Below are 20,361 nucleotides of genomic sequence, written 5' to 3'. Positions count from 1 at the left end.
CTGTATATAAGGTGGTGAATGTGCAAATTTCAATGAATCTTTTGCGATCCATGTTTTAAAATTGTTCATGCATATGGTGGATTCTCCATCTTTTCCGAACAAAAAGCTGTGTCGACAGCAAAAATAATCGACAATCCGACGAGATATACAACGAACAAAATGTATTTTTATTTATTTATATAAAGCAAGGTAGTGATCAACGAAAGACTAATTGTGGATGGATGAGTTCTGCTTCTTGATTGTTAGAACAATAATATATGTTTAATATACAACATAGTAATTGTTTGGACCATATATAATAAAAGTTAAAAAGAACAACACATATATAAATGAAGAAAATCGAATGAATGGTTTGATTTTTGTTTTATATTCACCAATTAGAATCACCACTAATTAAGGTGATTCTATTAAAAAGTAACAGAGAATAGCAAGGTCATAATCCCATCAAGCAGCTTCAGAGTGCTCTTATACGGCATCGTTTGGCTTCAACTTCTGAAGCGAAAGTTTACAACAATCTACTGCATCACCAACTGACAAGTAGACGTTTTCCTTCCCAATCTTGTCTATGAAATGTGATGCTATCAATTTCTCCATCACTTTAAGATTCGGGTTTATTATTGCCACCTATATAATATTCAGACAAAATCAAATTAATGTTATTATTAAAATTTTGGTTAAAGATTTTCATTTTAAATTTGTTAATTTAGGGGAGAGGAACACATATATAGAATAACTGTACGTACCTTAATTCCCCTTCCCTCCAAGGTTCTACGAAGCTCTATCAACGTTTCGATGCCCGTTACATCAATGGTTGAAACTCCTATAATTAACCAAATTTCAATAACATTAGCCAACATTTACAAGTAATTAATGAATCGTAGACTTTTTTTATTTATTATTTATTATGTTAAACCCAAAAAAAAAAAAAAAAAAAAGATTATTTATCCCTACTAGTAATCAATGGCGGTACTCCTGCCAAAGTTAACATGGTGATTATTAATTTGCAAATACTTTTTTATAGTTAAGCTTTTGGCTTTAAAAAATAAAAACAAATTTAAATATAACAAATTAAATTAATAATTATCATATCAGTTAAAGCGGGATCGGTATTTATCACTGTTAGTAATAAATAATTAGAATATAATTTTAAATTGTTATGATCAAGTGGACTAAAATTTGCATGGTCCTAGAATTTGGTGGTTCCTAAACACAAAAATTAATTTGCTGATCTAATGGCATTATTAATTTAACTTGTATTTGCTATATTTCTTACCTGTTAAATCTAGCAAAACATGCTCAATCTTGATGTCTTCTTCAGAATTTGAAAATTTGGACTGCTCATCTCGGATCCACCTCAAGATCCTAGTCAAAACTTTCAGCAAGATTTAACAACATTTAAAATGCAATTAGTACGTGTAGTATACATACATAAATAATAATTACCTTTCCCTTATATAATTGCTATTTGCAAAGTAAATAGGAGAACCAAGTTGTAGAACAAGCATTCCTGGGATTGCTGCAACACCAGGATACTGCTCGGTATCACGGTAAAGGGTTGAGTTTGGTACTTTTCCAAGCTTGCAAGTAGCTGGCCTTGCTACATATAGGAGAGCTCTAAGTAGACTAAGTCCCACCTTGCGAGTTACAACATGAAAAAGTTTCATATTATATAAATACATACATTAAATATTTTTACTTTTTCAATTATATTTATTGAAGTGTTATCAATAGCATTCATCATATTGCCATATATATCATCCATTATAATTTAAAATATATCTCCCAAAATTGGACTGATCTATTATTGTTATTATGTGCGAGCGTGTGTGTCTAGACATTATGGTTCCTATAGATAAAAAAATAAATGGAAATTTAATCTTTCATATATATATATATATATATATATGTATATATAATATGTAAATATCTTGGTTATGCAATCAACATAATATATAAGCATGTATTGCATCTTGTATATATGTGAGGAATTACTTACAGAGATCATGAGGCCCATATCCATGGTAATAAAGGCAACACCAAAGAAGGCAGACAAACAAATGCAGAAATCGAACTTATCAACCTTAAAGAGGTGAATAGCATGGTCATATTTAATAAGTCCAAGCATGGCTGAAAAGATAACCGCAGATAGGGCAACAATTGGGGTGTGACTAAACAGGGGAGCCAAGAACACCAGCGTCAGTCCCATGCACACTGCCATCACTATGTTTGACATCGCTGTCTTCGCTCCTGCATTGTAATTCACCGCAGTTTTCGAAAATGGCCCTGAAAATCATCAAATCAATTCAGTGTTATTCTAAAGAAATACAAAGAAAGAAAGAAAGAAAGAAAAAAACAAAAAACAAACAAACAAGTACTTTGTGGGTTTATTAATTATATATATATATATATATACACACACACACTGACACACACACACACATCTTTTGTCACTTCAATAAAATGTTGCAACCAAATTGATAAAATGTTACATTTGATTACAACCAAATTTTGTTAGTTAGATGTTATATTTGATTAATTACCACTAAATTTTTGTTCGTTTTGTTTTTGTAGCTACGGGATTTCTAGTCATAACATATTGAAAAAGTTGGTTTATCCCATATTTGTAGAATCAAATATATATTTATATATATATATATATATATATATGTATTCCAATTCTACTCTCCGGAAATGTGGGATGTAACACTTTAGCCTTATATTCTGAAATACTGATTTAATTAACACAATTTTAAACATGTACAACATATTGATGACAGACGTTTTTGGTATTAATTAAATCTTAAATTTAGTGATAGAGTACTATTCGTCATCTAATTTTAAAGTGTGTAAAAAAAAAAAGTACCAGTGGTCAAGTAGCATGAAGTAAAAGACCCAACTAGGTTCATCAATCCAAAAGCTATAATTTCCTTATTCCCATCAACTTGGTCGTTCTTTAAATTGGCAAAGCTCCTTCCTATTGCAATTCCTTCCTGCATCAAACAATTCTCATTTAAACACATATTACAAATTCTCCCACAAAAATGAAGGAAAATAAATTATATATGAAGCTATGTTTAAAAATGATTTAGTCACCAAAAATACAAAATCCTGTTTGGGCAAATTAGTGAACCCTTTATGGATTTAAAGAAACCTTAATATGTTTTTAAATGATCATTAATATATTTTTTTTGAATCACAGGTCTTAAAAGTAAAAGGGTCGTAAAAATATATTATTGTTTTACCATAAGGTCAACTTATATCAGTCTGGTTATATATCTATATAAAAGCAGAAGAGATTTTAGGATTGGTTGACCAGCTAACCGCCAAAGCAATAAAGGAAGTGACTGTTCCTGCTTTTATTACCGCTGGGATATATTTAGAGTCAAAGTTCAAATATTGAATGGAAGGAGGGTTTATGCCTTTCTTCAATTCTCCAACCTGAGCACAAACACAAAGTGGAAATTAATCAATGATTTATGGAAAACTTTTGCTTAATCCAAATTTGGTATTGCACAGCATTTGCTGTGAAATTGGATTACAAAAAAAAAAAAAAAAATGGGAAAAAACATAATTTGGATAGAATACTTACTATTTCTATTCCATGATCCTGTCCATGTATCAAATATGCAAAAACCCCACCAACTATGACGACCAAAATTGGAGATACAGCCGATATAAAAAATAGCTTTGGCTTCCTTGAACCCTAAGGAATATTTCATGTTGGGAAAATTACAACCTCAAAACGTAATGCATATTTTTTATTTATTAGAGATATTATAAGACTAGAAATTAAGCTCACCAAATATCTTGTAAATTGAAGAAAAATAAGGAAGATTATGCCTGCAACTGCACTCTCCCACCTCCACTGAACAAATTACAAAATTTAAAGGGGTTACACTTACATCCAAAACAAACACACATTTTTTTTTTGGATTAAATAAAAAAATAAAATAAAAAATAAAGCAAGCTATAGCTTGGAGATTCTCAAACTTAATAATTAACCTCATGTTTATAAGCAAAGACCGCACGAAAAACAGACACGGCATCGGTGTTCTTGGTAAAATGTTTCATTCCAAAGAATCCCTTCAACTGTTGTAGGCATATCAATATGGCAGTCCCTCCCATGAAGCCTGTTATGGTAGAATGTGATAAAAAATCCACCAATATCCCCAGCCTGCATAAAACAACCAATCAATATATATAATTTACCTAGTTAATTTTTCTGCATATATGAATAAAGAAATATTTATAAAATCTTAGTGAGTCTCGCATCAATACAACTAAATTAAATTGGACTAACCTATGGCATACTATATATATATTTATAATATTTATATAATATTGTTTTAATGCTACATATATTAACCTTAGGAAACCTAAAGCTGCCTGAGTGATGCCGGAGACGAATGTAGCCGTAAAAACCAAGTGAAGGTACAATGCCGGATCATCATGTGGCGAAACCAGGTTCCCAATGGTTTCAGCTATGAACACTGAGCAAGCAGCCACAGTTCCTACTGCTAAATGCTTCGAGTCTCCGAAAACCGCATAAACAAAAGGCGGAACAAAGCTTGAATCTGCACGGAGAATCACAACAACACCGCATTGACTATTAAAAATAAATAAATAAATAAACAAACAAATACAAAATCAATCTCTTATCAGATCGACTTGATGGTTTTTAGGTTTCTTTTGCTTACAGAGGCCAATGATGGGTGGAATTTTGGCGAGTTTAGCATAGCTAATTCCTTGAGGAATAGCAAGGCTAGCAATGGTGATACCGGCAAGTAAATCAAACCTGAACATGGAGAATTTGTAGTTTGGAAGCCATTTAAATATTGGAATGAAATATTGAATGCCTTTTCTAAGACGATGGTGTGGTTTCTCATCGTGGAACTGAGAGAAAGGATCGTCTGGTAAAAATGTTTCTTTGAGATCGGATTTGAAGGTGGTTAGAAATCCTCTAGGGGATGAGAAGCTCACTTTGTGTTGTTGGTGGGATATTTCGGAAGTCATAGTTAATGAGCATAAACAGAGAGTGTTGCTTGGGATATTGAAGGAACAAAATTAAAAATAATAATAAAAATTTACAGTTTTATTGAGATGGGAAATATATTGTGTTTAAATATTTAATTGGAATAATTCTTTTTTCCCGTGAGATAAAGTTGTTTTTCACATTGAGAAGATATTACGAAAGAGGAATTTGAGTCGTCCTAGAAGTAGAATATTATTATTATTATTATTACCGCTGAAAATTTCTAATTTTTAAAGGTCTCTTTTTGAATTTTTAAATATCTAATTGGATTCGGATAGGATCGCATAACTGCTTATTTACAACTGAATCCCAGCGAATAATGAACTGCGGCTTCTACTACAACTACTTATAAGAGTGGAGCTGTGGATAATACAAGAAATTATAAGACAACATTAATCTTTTTATCGGTATTTTGATGCATTGAAATATCCTATTTGATGAGATCAATTAAAATAAATAAATAAATAAATAAAAGGTGGAATATTGCTCGCAAAAATCAATGTTTGGACTTGGACTTGATTTCTCTTGGGGGATTATTGGCTAAAATAAACAAAAATAAAAATAAAATTCATAGTATCCACTTAACCCCCCAAAAATAAAAAATAAAAAAAAATAAAAAATAAAAAATAAAAATTGTGACACGTAACCTCTCAAGATCTTTTGGGTAAGTAATAATTAACAGGCTGTATTCAGTTCGGTAGTTAGCTTGTGTTTAACTATCTATGGAGCCAAAAACAATGAACCTTTGAATTATTTTTACTGTTCGACAATGAATGTTGAATTAGGGAGCCGCTTTGCTGAAATTTTAGGCCGAATTACCCCATTAGTGATTCATTACCCGATTAATTATGTAATTAATTTTCCTTTTTTTTTGGGTGTACTTATGTAATTACCAGCTAACTTACACTACGGGTAGGATCCAAAAAGCAAAATTACAATAAATACTACAACCTTTTATAGATATTAAAATTACAGGCATGGATGAAAAAACTGTTTAACGATATGTTAAGTGTAAAATTTTTCTAAGGAAAAGAAACTAAAGCAATAATCTGTAAGATAATTCTTAAAACACAATTTTATCAGTTTCTCTTTCCTTCCTCGAACAAAATAAGTTGGGAAAAAGTGAAAATGGTGTACCAACAAAACTCCGACTACACTTGAATACTAATCATGTACTTGACCCAACTGAAAGTAGCCAGCGGAAGTTTACCCAGATCCTCATATTTCACCGGTTCCAAGAGGCTGCCTTGAGGTATCACCGGAAGCCCATGCTTCATAATCCTTAACAAGCTACACCCACCATAAAAGAAATAGTAATATTAGAACAAGACCAACGAAAAACTTACAGAACAGAGAACCGAAAGGCTGAATTGCAACTTTAGTATTATTGTGAAAGCTCCACAAAATATGCCTTGAATAATCAAGGGCAAAGAAAATTCAATGTGTTTGTGCAAAAGAGGCTCATATGGAGACCCAACGGCTCAAAATTATATTTCATGGCCATTTCTTGGTCATAGCTACTAGCTAGCCACATGAGAACATGTTACATATAGATCATATGCGAAACAGTCAAAGGTCCCGCACAACTATTTATGTCATGAAGCATCCTTTTCAACTCTTGCACTTTCTCACATCATAAACAACCGATACATAACAAGGCCTCAGATTATTCGCAAGAGGAGCAAAATGTAAAAACACATTGCATGTAATATAAGCAAAACAAGTTATGAAGCGAAAACTGGCAGTATGCAACTTCTCCTGTTTTATTTAGACAAAAGGATAGTCAATGGGAATTCCGACAAACCTGTGCCATAAAACGGGGAAGCATAATCCTCAGAATTTGTTGAAGGACTTGGGTCCCAGATGATTCAATTGCATCCACTGGAATTGGAAGAAATGAAAACGGTATTTGGATGCTTACCTGAATTTCACAAAATTATCCATGTCTTCTTTTCAGATATTTTTACGTCATTACAAAAAACGGTGAGCTGCAAATAGAAAGGAGTATTCTTCTCATCATTACCTCAATGACAGTATCTGAAGTGAGTCGCTCCTCCGACAAGTTGTTTGGGATGCTATCACACGAAATTTTATTCACCATATAAGCTGCATTCCCATACCAAATCAATGTCAAAGCACTCCTGAAAAAGGATAAATCAAATGACTCAACATAATGAAAGGTTGTTCCTGTAGAAAGAAACTCTTAGTTTTCATTTCTGCTCATTGAGAAATATCCAAAACAACCAACCAGACAAAACAAGGATCCACATCCCTAGTATTCCTGCCATCATACTTTGCATAAAAAGTGAACGGAATGGTTCTCCTTATTCACCAGAAATAAAACCAATATGTGAAAACCTATTACTTTATTCAGAGAGGCGATGGCAATTGAAGATGTTGACTAATGTGTCAGATTGGTTTGCATACTTGGATCCACTTCCTAACTAAAACTTTCTTCAACACTGGCAGAATGAAATGAATAAAATGTCCTTACCATCAAACTTGTCATTCTGTGCAACAACCATTGGGGAGCCCTCGAGCTGTAGAAACAATAAGATATTCAGGCAAAAGGGTACATCTCATTCAACCCATAAAACACTGAAAGGAATAAGAGTATAATCAAAGACAGAAGTAGCCCTCTCTCTATCTATATCTCTCTCTCTCAAGGTCAGACATGGGCAACTTCCTGCATTTCACAGGAGAAATAGTGAGATCTCTGATGTCCAGCACTGTCAACGAACCTTGATAAGGTGAAAAAGTTCTCACCAAATCTTAGGGTGATAAAATGATAAAGTAGTTTTAATATTAACTGCTATATCAAGTATATCGTTGGTTTGTTGTATTAATCATTAGTATGAGGCTCGTGTTAATCTAAAATTTTCATTAATGTAGTGAGTTATCTAGATTTAGCAGCAATTCTGCTTTCTGAATTCCAAGATCTGAATATGAAAACATTATATGTTTTTAATTTGATGGCAGTGTCAACATTATGCACACAAATTGAGGCTCACATCCTCCAACAGCATCTATAATTACTGGAGTTTCACTTTGTATGGAATGTGTAAGCACAATGCTTGCAACAGCATCTACTTCTTATGTGGTCTATGTACCGTGCACATTCTGTATAACTTGATACGAATTAGATACAACTATTTAAAAACCTGAGTTTTGAGATAATCACAGTTACCTTGCAAGACAAAAGCTTGATACAACACCCATTGGGCTGCTCTTCAACCTTAACAAGCAGAACGGGGCAAACTTCAAAAGCAAAGAACTTGAATTTGTATACATAACACCTGAAGGTATTGTCATCCACTCTCTCTATTCTCTCTGCATCCAATACAGAGTACTGACTGGCCGGCAAGCTCATATACTCCCCTGCCAAATAAAAAAAAATAAAAATAAAAAAAAATAAAAAGAAAAAATCCAATTCATAACCCTAAAAACCAAAACCCAAGAGCACCCAAATAAGCTTTTATGCGTGCCATTCCTAGCAAAGAAAATTCCCAATTTATCTAACATTACTTAGTGGCCGTGCGAGTTGTCGAACTGAAATCGATTCCTCCCTCCTAGCAACGAACCGGGCTCTGGAACCCGAATTTGCCGAAACACGAATTGAAGTCCTTGAGGATTCGTCTTCCGAAACGCCTAGTATTACATGCTTGTATCGAAACGAACTCCTAGGGTTTTCGTGCGGACGCGAAATGAATCCCAACGAAGAAGACAGTGAAGCAGAAGAGGCGCTCAGTGCCATCCACAACAATTTCCTTGCAAAACCAAATACTATTTTCCCAACAATAATAATAATAAAAGAAAAAATTCTAAGGCCTTATATTTTATCGGGAAAAAGAAAAAATGGATTGGATTTGAGAGGCGAGAGCAGGGACTCCAGTCATTCCTCCTTCAAGGAATTAGCAACTGGTACTTAATCGGCTCACGTTAGACAGTACAGCCTACTGTTTACTAACGTCAACCGGAAAAGGACTAGTGGGGCACCTAACAGTAAAAAGCATTGCTATGTTAAATATAAAAGGACAAAAAGAGAAAAATGCAGTAAATAGAAAATTTCAGTGAAAATAAGAAATTTCATTACTACCATAGAACTGAAAATTACACCAAAGTAGCCTTACAAAAAAAAAAACAAAAAAACAAAAAAAAAAGAGACTTTACATCTGAAATTTCCAAAATCCCCAAAATATCCCCACAAAAACCTTAAGAGCTAGTAAATTTGGTGACCGCCTTGGTTCCTTCAGAGACGGCGTGCTTGGCAAGCTCACCGGGAAGAACCAGTCTGACCGCTGTTTGGATCTCCCTGGAGGTAATTGTCGGCTTCTTGTTGTAGCGAGCGAGCTTCGAAGCCTCCTGAGCGAGCTTCTCGAAGATGTCATTGATGAAGCTGTTCATGATCCCCATGGCCTTACTGGAGATCCCGATGTCAGGATGAACCTGCTTCAGAACCTTAAAGATGTAGATCTTGTAAGTTTCCACGTTCTTCTTCGACCTCTTCTTCTTCTTGTCGGAGGTAGAGGACTCCTTTGGAAGCTTCTTCTCGGCCTTCGGCTTCTTCTCTGCAGCGGCAGCAGGAGATTTCTCCGCCGCGGGCTTTTTCTCCGCCGGCTTCTTATCTGCTTTTGGAGCCATTGATGAAAAGGTTAAACTTTTTTTTTTTCCCCTCGAGAAAGAAAGTGTTTGGCTGATAGGAAACTATTTGGAAGCTGTGGTGTAAGGGATTTAGCTTCGAAGTGTTTATATAGGGGGAAGGAGCTGTGATCTTATTGGTTGGAATTCGTGTGTCGCGGATCAATGACGTGGATCTTTGGATTTGGAGAAAGGGTAATGGACGGTGAAGATGGTGTTGGCATATTCGGTATTTTAAATTTGAAATTTTAAAGTTTCTGCGCCACCTGTAAGGAGGTGAATTTTGGGATTGGCGGTTCCGGGAAAATATATTTTTGTTTTGAAAAATAATAAATAAATGAATAGGTTTTGGTTGGATTTGAATTTGATGGGCTTGGATTGGTGAAATGGATGATAGGTACCAATATGGGCCTCCGGCTGTAAGAATGGACAAAATGGTCATTTTGATAACATCAAAAAAAGAAATGTCAATGTATTTGTTAATATATAAATAAAAGAAAATAATAATAATTTGTTTGGTAATATATTTAGTTATTTTTAGGGTGTTATATGTATATATATTTTGCTTATTTTTAGTTGGGATAAAATACACTTTATCCCCTTGAACTTGTATGTGTTTGACACTACAATTTTAGTTTAAAATTTTTCACATTACCATCTAATTATTGTTTTTATGTCATTTTGGTGTAATCTATAACTAAAATGTAATAATTTACTTACATGTACATCTCACATGACCCTTTTATAAAGGCATTTGATGAAATTAAAAAACTTCATCACAAGTATCCTAATGCCAAACCTTCCTCCCCTGTTCTTAACCTCTACAACACAAGAGGTTGCAAACTCTCCTTAATCATATCAAATAAATAATAAAGCAATAAACTTAGGATAGCAATTCATGCCCTAAGCTTGAGTGTGTTTACAGCTTTTCTAACCTTAATCATATGTTAACATATTCTATCAAGCTATGAACATTTGATTTTGCTTTCACACTCACAAATATCTTTTTTATATAGTTTCTAGTCTTTTTGATAAGACATTGCTGGTTGATCAATTGGACTCCATGATTGCCAAGGAGAGTGATTCATAGTGCCTCAAGGAGGTCAATTTTTAGATCTTCTGTCCAAAACTCAATAGAACTTATTATTCCATGATAAGCTCTCCATACAATTACTTTAATTTTGGTTGGAATTTTAATTTCCCATATAAACTTCCACCAACCACATATTTCTTACTACTTTTCCCTTAAAAGGAATATTTTCATGAAGTTGACATGCCACCCAAGAATAAAACTTCATTGAATAAGCCCTAGAATTTGTATGACACCACGCCCGTGTATCCAGTCATCCTGCCCGTCCAATGAGAATCTGCTCTTGAGAGCTTCTACATCTTCTTTCCAAAAGCATTCATTGATCAAGTGCTAATCATTTCTTTAGTTATACAGTAATGTTTTGAGGTTTTTGTTTTTTTAGATATTTTCTTAAAATAATATTTAAGAGATAAATAAATGTAGAAAAAAATAAGCATTGACAAATACTGAAAAATATTAAGTAAGGAATCCAGGTTTTTTTTCAAATAAAATAACAAAGTAAAAGATGATAATGGTGTTATATTGGACTTCTCAGTGTAAAATATGTCATTCATCTTAATAGTTATGCTTTCTTAAAAATAAAAACTTTGTTTTTTGTTTTTTTTTTTTTTCATTATTACGGATAAGGATTTGATCATAAATATTATGGTATTGAAAAACAAAGGCAAATGTTCATTAAAGGATCTAAAAGTACCATTGAAAATGTTCTAAATAGTAGCTAAAAACAAAACAAAATTGCTTGTTATATTTCTTATTTTGAAAATTATTTATAATTAAGTTTGTATAGGTTTTTTTTATTTTTTATTTTTGTTTTTTAATTATTTATAATTTGCTCATTTTACATCTTTGTTAAAGGTAGCGAGGCATTAAATTTAACTATAAATTTAAAGGAAAAAAAAAACACCAAATTGAAAATAATTTAAATTTATTATTTATTATTTTTCTTTATCCTTTTATGTTTTTGAAGTATTAATCAATATTAACTACAACACTTACAAATACAATTATTTGAGACAACCAAATTATACATCATTATATAAAATAAAAATTAACACATTACCAAACAACACTTAAATAATTGAATATATTTTTGTGTATTCTGTCTCATCATGAATTGAACAAATTCTGTTAAAAAAAAAAAAATCACCGAAATATTTGTAGCTTTTACATGCTTTATCCCATTATTGGTAATATATTTAACATATTTTTTTGATTCGACCACATGATGACTTCCAGCCTCAATTCATATATTATTGAAACAAAAAAAAAAAAGAAAAAAAAGAAAAGTTAAATTCATGCAACAAGGATAATATATTATTATTTTTTTATTATAAAATAAAAATCAACGCTATATATTTTTCATGCACGGTGTACCGTTGATATTTTCTTCGTCAATTATTTAAAGGTAAGCACGTGGTAATCCTTCCAATATGTATATTTTATAATTTTTTCAAGCAGAGAAAAAATAAAAATAAAAAAAGGGAGAAGTGATGCAGTTGTGGAGGGCATGAAAAATGTACTTTGAAGAAAGGCATGTGAGCCAAACACGGCCTTATGCCCCTTGTATTGTGTACAAAACAGGGTGGGACCGCACGCACACGCACACGCAGCCTATGAGAGTGACACTTCTGGTCGCTCTTTTGCCCAGTCGCAGGCTTTCCCTATCTAATATTCTACTCAAATCTCCACCGTCCATTAGGTCAACAACAAGGCTATCTCCATACGACCGAAAGAATCAAAGGTCCAGATCCGTTAACAAGACTGTGTTCATCCGCACGTGATAAGACGACCTTGAAAAGCGCAAAAGAAAATCATAACAACAAGAAGGCGGTTCTCACGACCGAACAAAAAACAAATGAACACGCGCTCACAAAACACACGCGCCTACGAAAAGAGAGAGGGAGAGAGAGAGAGAGAGATGGATAGGTAGGTGTAGCAGAGGCTCCGCAACTCACAGCTCAGCAAACAGACGCTGCGAAAAACCAACCCAAAATTATAATTAAATAAAATCAAATCCACGTTCTCTCATTTTCTCGTTCTCTGTAAGCTTTCTTTTTTCAGCTTCTGTTTGGCTTGCAAGAAAATTTTCAATTCCTTCTGCGAATGGTCTGAGTCTTTTTCGCTTGTTTGTTTGTTTTTTGTTTGTGTTTGTTTTTATACTCTTTCTCTGTGAAATTTTGCTGCTTTCTCTATCTAGAAGGAGGAGGAAAATAAGGAAGGAGGAGGAGAAGGAGAGAGAGGAGAAATGGAGTCGACGGAGTCATCATACGTGTCGTCTCCGGAGGCCCCTCGGAAGCGGTCACCACCACCGCCGAAATCACCTACTTCAGGTTTCTGATCTGATCTCCTTTCTCTCTCTATAACTCTTATCTGTTTCTCTCTCTCTCTCTCTCTCTGTAGGTTTTTTGTTTTCATGTGCCTAGTGGTGGAATTCCATTTTCGAGTTTGTTTGTGGTTTTTTTGTGGTCAAATTGTTTGATAGGGATGAGGACAATGTTAACTGCTATTTGGATAATGCAATTTTTTGTCTGTTGGAACTGAAACCCTAGCCCTAGCTGTTTGTGTAACCGTGACATTCTGTTTGTTTGGGGAGATAATGGGAGGGAAATTGGAAAAAAACGAAATTATGATGTAATCAGAGTTTTCTATTGTGTGTCCTATTAGTGAAAGCTCAACTAGAATAAGAAAATTAGTTCCTCGACCCGTAAATTTTCATTTGTCTGAAACGTTGAGAAAATGTAGGACTTAATTTTCCTGTACTCGCAAGTCTCTTAGCCACCAAAGGAAGTGGCAGTGCTAATCCTGTTTTTATTTTTAAAGGCCAAGACCTTGTGTGTTCAATGATTTATAGCATGAGATTCGTGAAGTTATATTTTAGTAATGATAAATGTGAATCCCATTTGGTGTTTTTTGAGATTTGAATGGGGACTTTTGAAAAATATATATTATCTCTGACTTTTTTGCCTGCCCATCTTTTCAATTACATTAACCAGGAAAAAAATACAAAAGATTGGAAAATCATAAGGATGTGTATGAAAATTACTTTCTGTTTGCTCTGAAACTTAATTTTCTTATTTATTTATTTATTTTTAAAATTTTTTATATCCTGCATGAGAACCTTCTGTTGTTTAAGAAAAAGTTTACTGTTTCAGGAGAGGTTGCAATATTCGAATATTCAAGATAAGTTGGCTATATTTATTTGTGAATTTATTACAAACAAGAAACAAGGTTTTGCATAACTTCTACTTCACAACTGTTGTCCTAGCTTGCATCCTCAATGAAAAGTAATCAATCTACTGAATAGTTAATTTGCTAGATGTTTCGATTTTCATTTCCTAGAATATTTACATGAGGCACCCACTTTCACTTGGAGAATGATCCAGTGTATACATGTATTTGCGTATGTACTTGATGGTGCATTGATGCCATTATGCATGCATGTAATGTGTTTGCCAGTGGGAGTATCATACAAGAATTCCCTTTTAATGTGAAGATATCATCCTTAAGATGTTGAGTAACAGAAATTAATATAAACTAGTAATGATGAGGAATCAATTACCGGGCCTAATTTTTCCTGTTATGTTTACTGTTGATATTATTATTGCTATATTTGCTTAGGAAAAACAGTTAATTTTATTGTTTTTAGTCAAATGGAGTTAATAGGTTAAATCATGTGGGATAGCGATCCTTCCCTTCATGGAAGGAGGGAGGAATAATCTGGCAATACGGGTCATTGGTTGAAGCACCCTTGACAAGTAAGAAATCGATTATCTGCTGCTTGCAGATATGCATGTTACCTTTTTCGTGGCCATGAAAGCTCAACTTGATGTGCTACTGAGTTAAATTTCATATAAATGTTGGTTTGAAGTTACATTTTCTGTAACCAAAAAACTGTGTATTGTAGTTGACTTCTCTGAATGTGTGACACTTTAAAGTTATATTTTATAGCTTGATTCCAGTAATATTTTTGTTCAACTGCTCAACTAGTTGGATATTGAGACAACGATAAATGAGAAAGAAGTATTTCAATTTAACTCGTACAGCTTCTTGATAGAAAATGGTACAATTTATTTTTTATTTTTATTGGTAGTCTCCTTAATTTAACTCATACAGCTTCTTGATAGTCTCCGTAATTTCAAATGATTGTTGTTTTTAGATATTATAGTTTTTCTTTTGTTTCCCAATAGACATTCTAATTGAAATGTGCTCATACAGATGTGTGTTGAACTTCTTGAAGAAGAAATGTTCTGCTGCTTTAGGATTTTTGTATACAAGCAAGTTGAAGAGTTTTAAGCATTTTATCAGAAATTCAGAGCTCTTTTAGTACTCTAGAATTGATGTCACCAGAGTGACCTATCTTAGCCACTTCGTCTAAATTTCTTATATAATACTAAGCTACCTCCAGTTATCTTTTCTGTGGTCTTTGTCTCTTTTGTACTACAATTGCATGCAATTTTTCATGCGTTTTCTGATTGGTTAGATTTTAATCTGAAATCTTTCCTTGGTGATGGCTCAGGATGTTGTAATTGAATGGTACAATATGAATACCTTCATCTCTTTCTCTCTCTCTTTCTCTGTGTGTGTTTTTATTACACTAATTATATTTAAAAGTCTGTTCAAAGTTTTCCTGCATGTTAGCTTATAACACGATGGCTTATAACTATTTTTGGATATTTAGATTTTTGCCTGCTTTATTAATTTCTCTTCTTACACCTGTCCTTTTGTGCTTGCTTTGTTGCCAGATTCCATGGAGAAGCCCACATATCTCAAGTTTCTTGTATCAAATGCTGCAGCTGGTTCTGTAATTGGAAAGGGAGGTGCAACAATAACTGATTTTCAATCACAATCTGGAGCACGAATTCTGTTGTCACGAAATCATGAATTTTTCCCTGGAACAACGGACAGGATTATTATGGTATCTGGAACAATTAATGAAATTATTAAAGCCATGGATCTTATCCTTGCTAAGTTGCTGAGTGAGGTATTGTTTCTGATGTGGACTTTACTTCGAATATTTCACAACATATATGTATATATTTAGATGTTACTTATATGTTTTTCCTGCTGTCTGTTAGCTTCACACTGAAGAAAGCGATGATGCTGAACTGAGAACGAAAGTGAGGCTAATTGTTCCAAATAGTTCATGTGGTGGAATAATTGGAAAGGGAGGTTCCACTATAAAGTAAGAAAACAACTTCTAATATTTTTTAATACATAATGTATGGCGTGCTATGCTTTATTGGCATAATACATATCTTTTTGCTCAATAGAATTGTAAAGTTTTGCACTAGAAATTTTTTTCCCCCTCTCCATATAGAAATAGCTGAATAATAGTTGGTCTGTAACATAAAACTTGCTTATTTATGCTCATTGAGTCCTGGTTGCATAATGTCACCAAGTCATGTAGATGTTGCGTAGAGTTATTGCAGGACAAATACAATCGACTTATATATAAATGAAGGCGGCCCATTGACAAATGAATCTAAGTATGGGGGGACTTTGCTCTCGATGGCACATTAGGAGAAGTCTGCAACTTGGATTGTAGTTTACATAACAAAGGATTACCCTTGTCCTTGTCCATATTATCTTCTACAGGAGCATAAATACTAACGATATTTTCAGCTTCTAAGTTGCTTCTTTTACTTTTCGAGTTTTTTTCATTGTCTCTAGTGTCTATAAGGTTTGATGAGTTATTAGCTTCTTTAAATGGTTGTATATATATATTTTTAGAGTTTATAATGGGTGTTGACTTCTTAATCAAATGAGGTGTTGATGTCTAGTGCTCTCTGCTGAGGAAGATGGCTGCTAGCTCCATGGCTGTGCTTTTTAAGAGAATGTGCAACACTACATTTTTAGTTGTCATTCTTGTTAAATTTTAACTTTGTCACCCATTGTTTTCCAGATTTATTGATTCAATAGCAGCTACTAGTCAAATCTATGTCGCAGAGTCATTGCGTATTTGCCACCCCCCAAAAGAAACTGTCTGCTAATATTTAAGTTTGCCTCTGATCAGGTCATTTATTGAAGACTCCCAAGCTGGCATTAAAATATCTCCTCAGGACAATAATTACTTTGGCTTGAATGATAGGCTAGTAACACTAACAGGAACTCTCGAGGAACAATTGCGGGCAATTGATTTAATTATTTCTAAGTTGGCTGAAGATCCTCATTACGTACAGTCTATGAATGCTCCCTTTTCATATCCAGGTTTGTCTTTCTTTGTCATTGTCTTTTTTTATGTAAACCAACTTGTAGTATGTATGTCACTCATTTAAGTTTATGTTTCTTTTTGTAGCATTAAGTAATGCTATTGATTTGGTGGGGCTTTATGAATTCATCAAATTATTATGTGTTTTTGTTAATCTTTGAAGTGTGAATTGTCTTACTTCAAATTAGGCATGTCATTTGTTGTAATTTGGAGAGCTTCCAGGCTCAATGAACAACCGATTTCACATTCTTCAAGATTGTTTCATGATTTTTGGTTTGAATTTTGCGATGCCACATTCCTTCTCTTTGCCCGTGTGTGTGTGTGTGTGTGTGTGTGTGTGGTTTCTCTTATTGAATAGCAAGGCCATTATTTCTTCCTTCTGAAACTAGTCAGGCTTGCTAGATATTTAATTGCCATCATCATCGGGAATCATCTTACCATGTTTATAACTGTTAGACCCCTCCATTTGAGCACATGCAATGTTAATGTGAAGCCTAGTAGTTAACTTTTTGCTTCTGCTGCATGTATAAATTTGATAACTTGGTATCACTAAATCAATAAAATTATTTAGTTATTTGGTGGTTCACTTTAGGTTTTTTTTTTTTTTTTTTTTCGGTTCCTCCACCCTAGAAGATGAGGATATGACAGTTATCGCTCATAGAATTATGTCTAGAATTATTATGATGGAATTTGATTTCTAGTAAGTTGTCTTCAACTTGAATTTTTAGGTGTTTTCTTCTCGGGTTTTCATGGTATTCCATATCCATATATGCTTCCTTCTGTTGCAACAGCACCGTACAATGCAATGAGCTATGGACCAAATGGGGCGGGAGGGAAGTTTCAGAATACCAAGGTTCATCCTATTTCACAATGTTTAAATTTGATCTGTATGTTGGTTTCTATGTACAGTCAATTTCTCAGGCAGATTATAAATCTGGCTTGTCATTTATTTGATTTTCTCTGGAAAGATATTATCTCATAGTCTATTCTTTTATTTTCTTAAGTTCTTTATTGTCTTCTAAAGAGACTTGTTGAATCACATTGAAAGGATCATTATTGGGGAAAAAAAAGGGCTATTTGTGAGAATAAGCATGCTTTTAATTTTTATTTTCAAAAATTTAAGATTAGCCGTGGTAATATGCAAATTATTGGCTAGTTGGTTTTATTGTTGGGTTTGATAAGCCAAATATTATCTTTCCTGTCACGGATGAAGTATTTGATGCCCCTTCTTGTAGATCATACTTCTGGAACTGATATGTGTGATGATTGATATAGACATAGTTATATTAGAAATATCATGACTGATATTAGTTTGTGCTGGAGAATTTATAGCATGAAGTCTAATCTCGTCAGGCTTTAAATTGTAGCTATATTGCAATACTCAAGTGCAAAACTTTGTTATTTAATCAAAATAGGTGCCTGAATAAAGGTGCATAGGTTTTTAGATAATACATGAATATTGATGTGACATTAAAATTGCTTATGGGAAGGGTGCACTTAAAAGACGTATAGGTGTGGTAATTCTAAATGCTTTTCTTTTCCCTTATAATTATTTTTTGAGACATCTAAAAATTGGTTTTTAAAATCTCTTTTTACCATCTCCTTAAGGTTGGAGGCATGAATGAGAAACAATTCTCCCTCAAATTTTTAGGGATTAACCATCATGTTATGAGTTTTCTCCTTGCCATGTTGAACATCACATATTTTTAGTGTGGTTTATATTACGTTTTATTGGAAGTGGATGAGAATAGAAATCCCATTATTTCTTTTGGAAGCCAACTACTAGCATTGCATCAAAAAGTTGACGTGTTGCAGATAATCTCACTGAGCCCATGCTCGTCAATGAAAGTATAATGCTACTGTTAGAGTTTGGTTTTAATGTTACTTTTAGGGTACAAAAGTAGGTAGTTTTTTTCTTTTAGAAGCAAAATATGTGTTATATTATTCAAGATTTAGATTTCTTAATTGATTGACAAGACCTTAATGTTTAGCAGGAGGATCGAAACAACTCTGTGACTATTGGTGTAGCTGACGGCCATATTGGATTGGTTGTGGGTCGTGGCGGAAGGAACATAATGGAAATTAGTCAGGTATAAAAACAGCAGCTGATTTCGTTAGGCTCCATAAAATTTACATGTGCATTAAACTAAAGCACTGCGTTATATTTTAGGCGAGTGGGGCCAGGATAAAGATATCGGATAGAGGTGATTTCATGTCTGGAACAACTGATAGGTATAACGACTTCAATTTCATGAATCTGCTGCTCCATGGGATGAGTTCGGATGTTTTGATGTTTAATCAACTGGCTTTGTTTGGCAGGAAAGTTACAATCACAGGGTCACAGAGGGCTATCCGTGCAGCCGAGTCCATGATCATGCAGAAAGTAGCTTATGCTTCTGAGAGGGTGATGGATTAGTTTCCCAACTATTGCAAAACTCATTCCTTTTCAGAACCTTGTGGTGGACCTACCTACAAATATTAATATGCGATTTGGTCATCATTTTAAATGCGTCCGCTATACTTTTCTCACGCGATGATAATTTGGTGAGAAATCAGTAACACCGGTTAGGGGTATGAACGGGAAATTTCTTTTCTTTTTGTCTGGGAAGAGAGAGCAATCAATCTTTATAGGGACTTGTCTGAGATGAAGAATTAAAATTTTAGAAAAAGGAAAATGTTGAAAAAGAAGCATTATTGATTGACCAGATAGAATATGATTAGCGTTATTTAATTTGTTTATACAGTTGTAACTTCTAAATTTAACAGCTGTTATTTTGGTCCATACCTTCATTTGAAATTCTGTTTGACATAAACTTTCTTGAGTTTTTTGAGGATTGGAATGGATTTATTAATCTTTTTGTTTTGGCATTTTTCTGCTATTCAAATGTTATAATGGTGTACTTTTCTTAAAGACACTAATCGCCAATGTATTCTATTTGAGTGACGAATTCCTTGTTTATCTATTGAGATATTTAAACACTTTTGGGGAGTGGATGTCATTGTGTCAATCTCACAAATTCGAAATCTTATTTGTCGGCTGGGTGGTTTTCAAAGTTTTTTAATGCATAAGAATAATTTTTCAGATTTGATACCAATTTCAGGTTTTTTTTATCCTAGATAATTGTCATTTTCAGATGACAAATAGCCTGCGAGTTGGGTGAGATGTGTAGAATGGCTTTGAGTCAGCCCCCACTGAATCGTAGTGCCAGATCTGGGTCTTTTCGTTACCACTGAGATTCAATTCGGCACCGGCGGCGGCTTGGTTTTTGGTACCTATTTTGGCCAAAAAAAAAAAAAAAAAAATCAAAGAGAATTTATAATGTGGACCTTTTTGTAATTTAAGTCCTTTCTACATACCCTCACGTAATTGAATGTACTCCCCCTTTTAGCAAA

At 33.6% G+C, this 20,361-nt stretch overlaps 4 protein-coding genes across 10 annotated transcripts; 1 reads left to right on the top strand and 3 right to left on the bottom strand.

Annotated features, from left to right (window-relative positions):
• Positions 1–292: 292 nt before the first annotated feature.
• LOC107413263 (probable sulfate transporter 3.5) lies at positions 293–5,221 on the bottom strand. The gene is made up of 12 exons (XM_048470515.2): positions 4,698–5,221; positions 4,367–4,574; positions 4,003–4,174; positions 3,800–3,865; positions 3,590–3,703; positions 3,322–3,438; positions 2,864–2,990; positions 1,997–2,283; positions 1,444–1,634; positions 1,274–1,362; positions 744–820; positions 293–624 (listed from the first exon to the last, which is right to left on the bottom strand). The coding sequence occupies exons 1-12, from the start codon at positions 5,011–5,013 to the stop codon at positions 466–468; spliced, it is 1,923 nt and encodes a 640-aa protein (XP_048326472.2). The 5' UTR covers positions 5,014–5,221; the 3' UTR covers positions 293–465.
• Positions 5,222–5,964: 743 nt separating this feature from the next.
• On the bottom strand, positions 5,965–8,938 carry LOC107408469 (uncharacterized). The gene is made up of 6 exons (XM_048470386.2): positions 8,558–8,938; positions 8,220–8,410; positions 7,527–7,572; positions 7,056–7,138; positions 6,837–6,953; positions 5,965–6,322 (listed from the first exon to the last, which is right to left on the bottom strand). The coding sequence occupies exons 1-6, from the start codon at positions 8,784–8,786 to the stop codon at positions 6,251–6,253; spliced, it is 738 nt and encodes a 245-aa protein (XP_048326343.1). The 5' UTR covers positions 8,787–8,938; the 3' UTR covers positions 5,965–6,250.
• A 159-nt stretch (positions 8,939–9,097) lies between these two features.
• On the bottom strand, positions 9,098–9,763 carry LOC107408356 (histone H2B.3). The gene has a single exon (XM_016015738.4). The coding sequence runs from the start codon at positions 9,671–9,673 to the stop codon at positions 9,245–9,247; it is 429 nt and encodes a 142-aa protein (XP_015871224.1). The 5' UTR covers positions 9,674–9,763; the 3' UTR covers positions 9,098–9,244.
• A 2,867-nt stretch (positions 9,764–12,630) lies between these two features.
• LOC107413279 (protein BTR1) lies at positions 12,631–19,836 on the top strand. Of its 7 annotated transcripts, none has more exons than XM_060819654.1 (9): positions 12,631–12,866; positions 12,961–13,090; positions 15,503–15,741; positions 15,836–15,942; positions 16,774–16,967; positions 17,697–17,821; positions 18,960–19,058; positions 19,139–19,200; positions 19,288–19,836. In XM_060819654.1, the coding sequence occupies exons 1-9, from the start codon at positions 12,864–12,866 to the stop codon at positions 19,382–19,384; spliced, it is 1,056 nt and encodes a 351-aa protein (XP_060675637.1). In that variant the 5' UTR covers positions 12,631–12,863; the 3' UTR covers positions 19,385–19,836. The 7 variants fall into 7 exon arrangements, with proteins under 7 accessions (XP_060675637.1, XP_015876674.2, XP_015876678.2 ...); XM_016021188.4 differs by having other exon boundaries at positions 12,632–12,866; positions 12,958–13,090; XM_016021192.4 differs by having other exon boundaries at positions 12,633–12,802.
• Positions 19,837–20,361: the final 525 nt, after the last annotated feature.

This window comes from Ziziphus jujuba, chromosome 8, assembly GCF_031755915.1.
Source record: "Ziziphus jujuba cultivar Dongzao chromosome 8, ASM3175591v1".
In the NCBI taxonomy this organism is placed as follows: domain Eukaryota; kingdom Viridiplantae; phylum Streptophyta; class Magnoliopsida; order Rosales; family Rhamnaceae; genus Ziziphus; species Ziziphus jujuba.
This window is presented reverse-complemented; position numbering and strand designations above follow the sequence as displayed.

Bases quoted from the DNA above. Each gene is read 5' to 3' on its own strand.
- LOC107413263 (XM_048470515.2), bottom strand. From the start codon at position 5,013: ATGACTTCCGAAATATCCCACCAACAACACAAAGTGAGCTTCTCATCC. The intron at 3,866-4,002 runs GTTAATTATTAA...TAATTTGTTCAG, and splicing joins TCTTTGCTTATAAACATGAG to TGGAGGTGGGAGAGTGCAGT. The intron at 3,704-3,799 runs GTGAGCTTAATT...AATATTCCTTAG, and splicing joins TTCAATTTACAAGATATTTG to GGTTCAAGGAAGCCAAAGCT.
- LOC107408469 (XM_048470386.2), bottom strand. From the start codon at position 8,786: ATGGCACTGAGCGCCTCTTCTGCTTCACTGTCTTCTTCGTTGGGATTC. The intron at 7,139-7,526 runs GTAAGGACATTT...ATGGGAATGCAG, and splicing joins ACAGAATGACAAGTTTGATG to CTTATATGGTGAATAAAATT. The intron at 6,954-7,055 runs GTAATGATGAGA...TGTGAAATTCAG, and splicing joins CTTCAGATACTGTCATTGAG to GTAAGCATCCAAATACCGTT.
- LOC107408356 (XM_016015738.4), bottom strand. From the start codon at position 9,673: ATGGCTCCAAAAGCAGATAAGAAGCCGGCGGAGAAAAAGCCCGCGGCG.
- LOC107413279 (XM_016021188.4), top strand. The intron at 15,742-15,835 runs GTATTGTTTCTG...GCTGTCTGTTAG, and splicing joins TTGCTAAGTTGCTGAGTGAG to CTTCACACTGAAGAAAGCGA. The intron at 19,201-19,287 runs GTATAACGACTT...TTTGTTTGGCAG, and splicing joins ATGTCTGGAACAACTGATAG to GAAAGTTACAATCACAGGGT.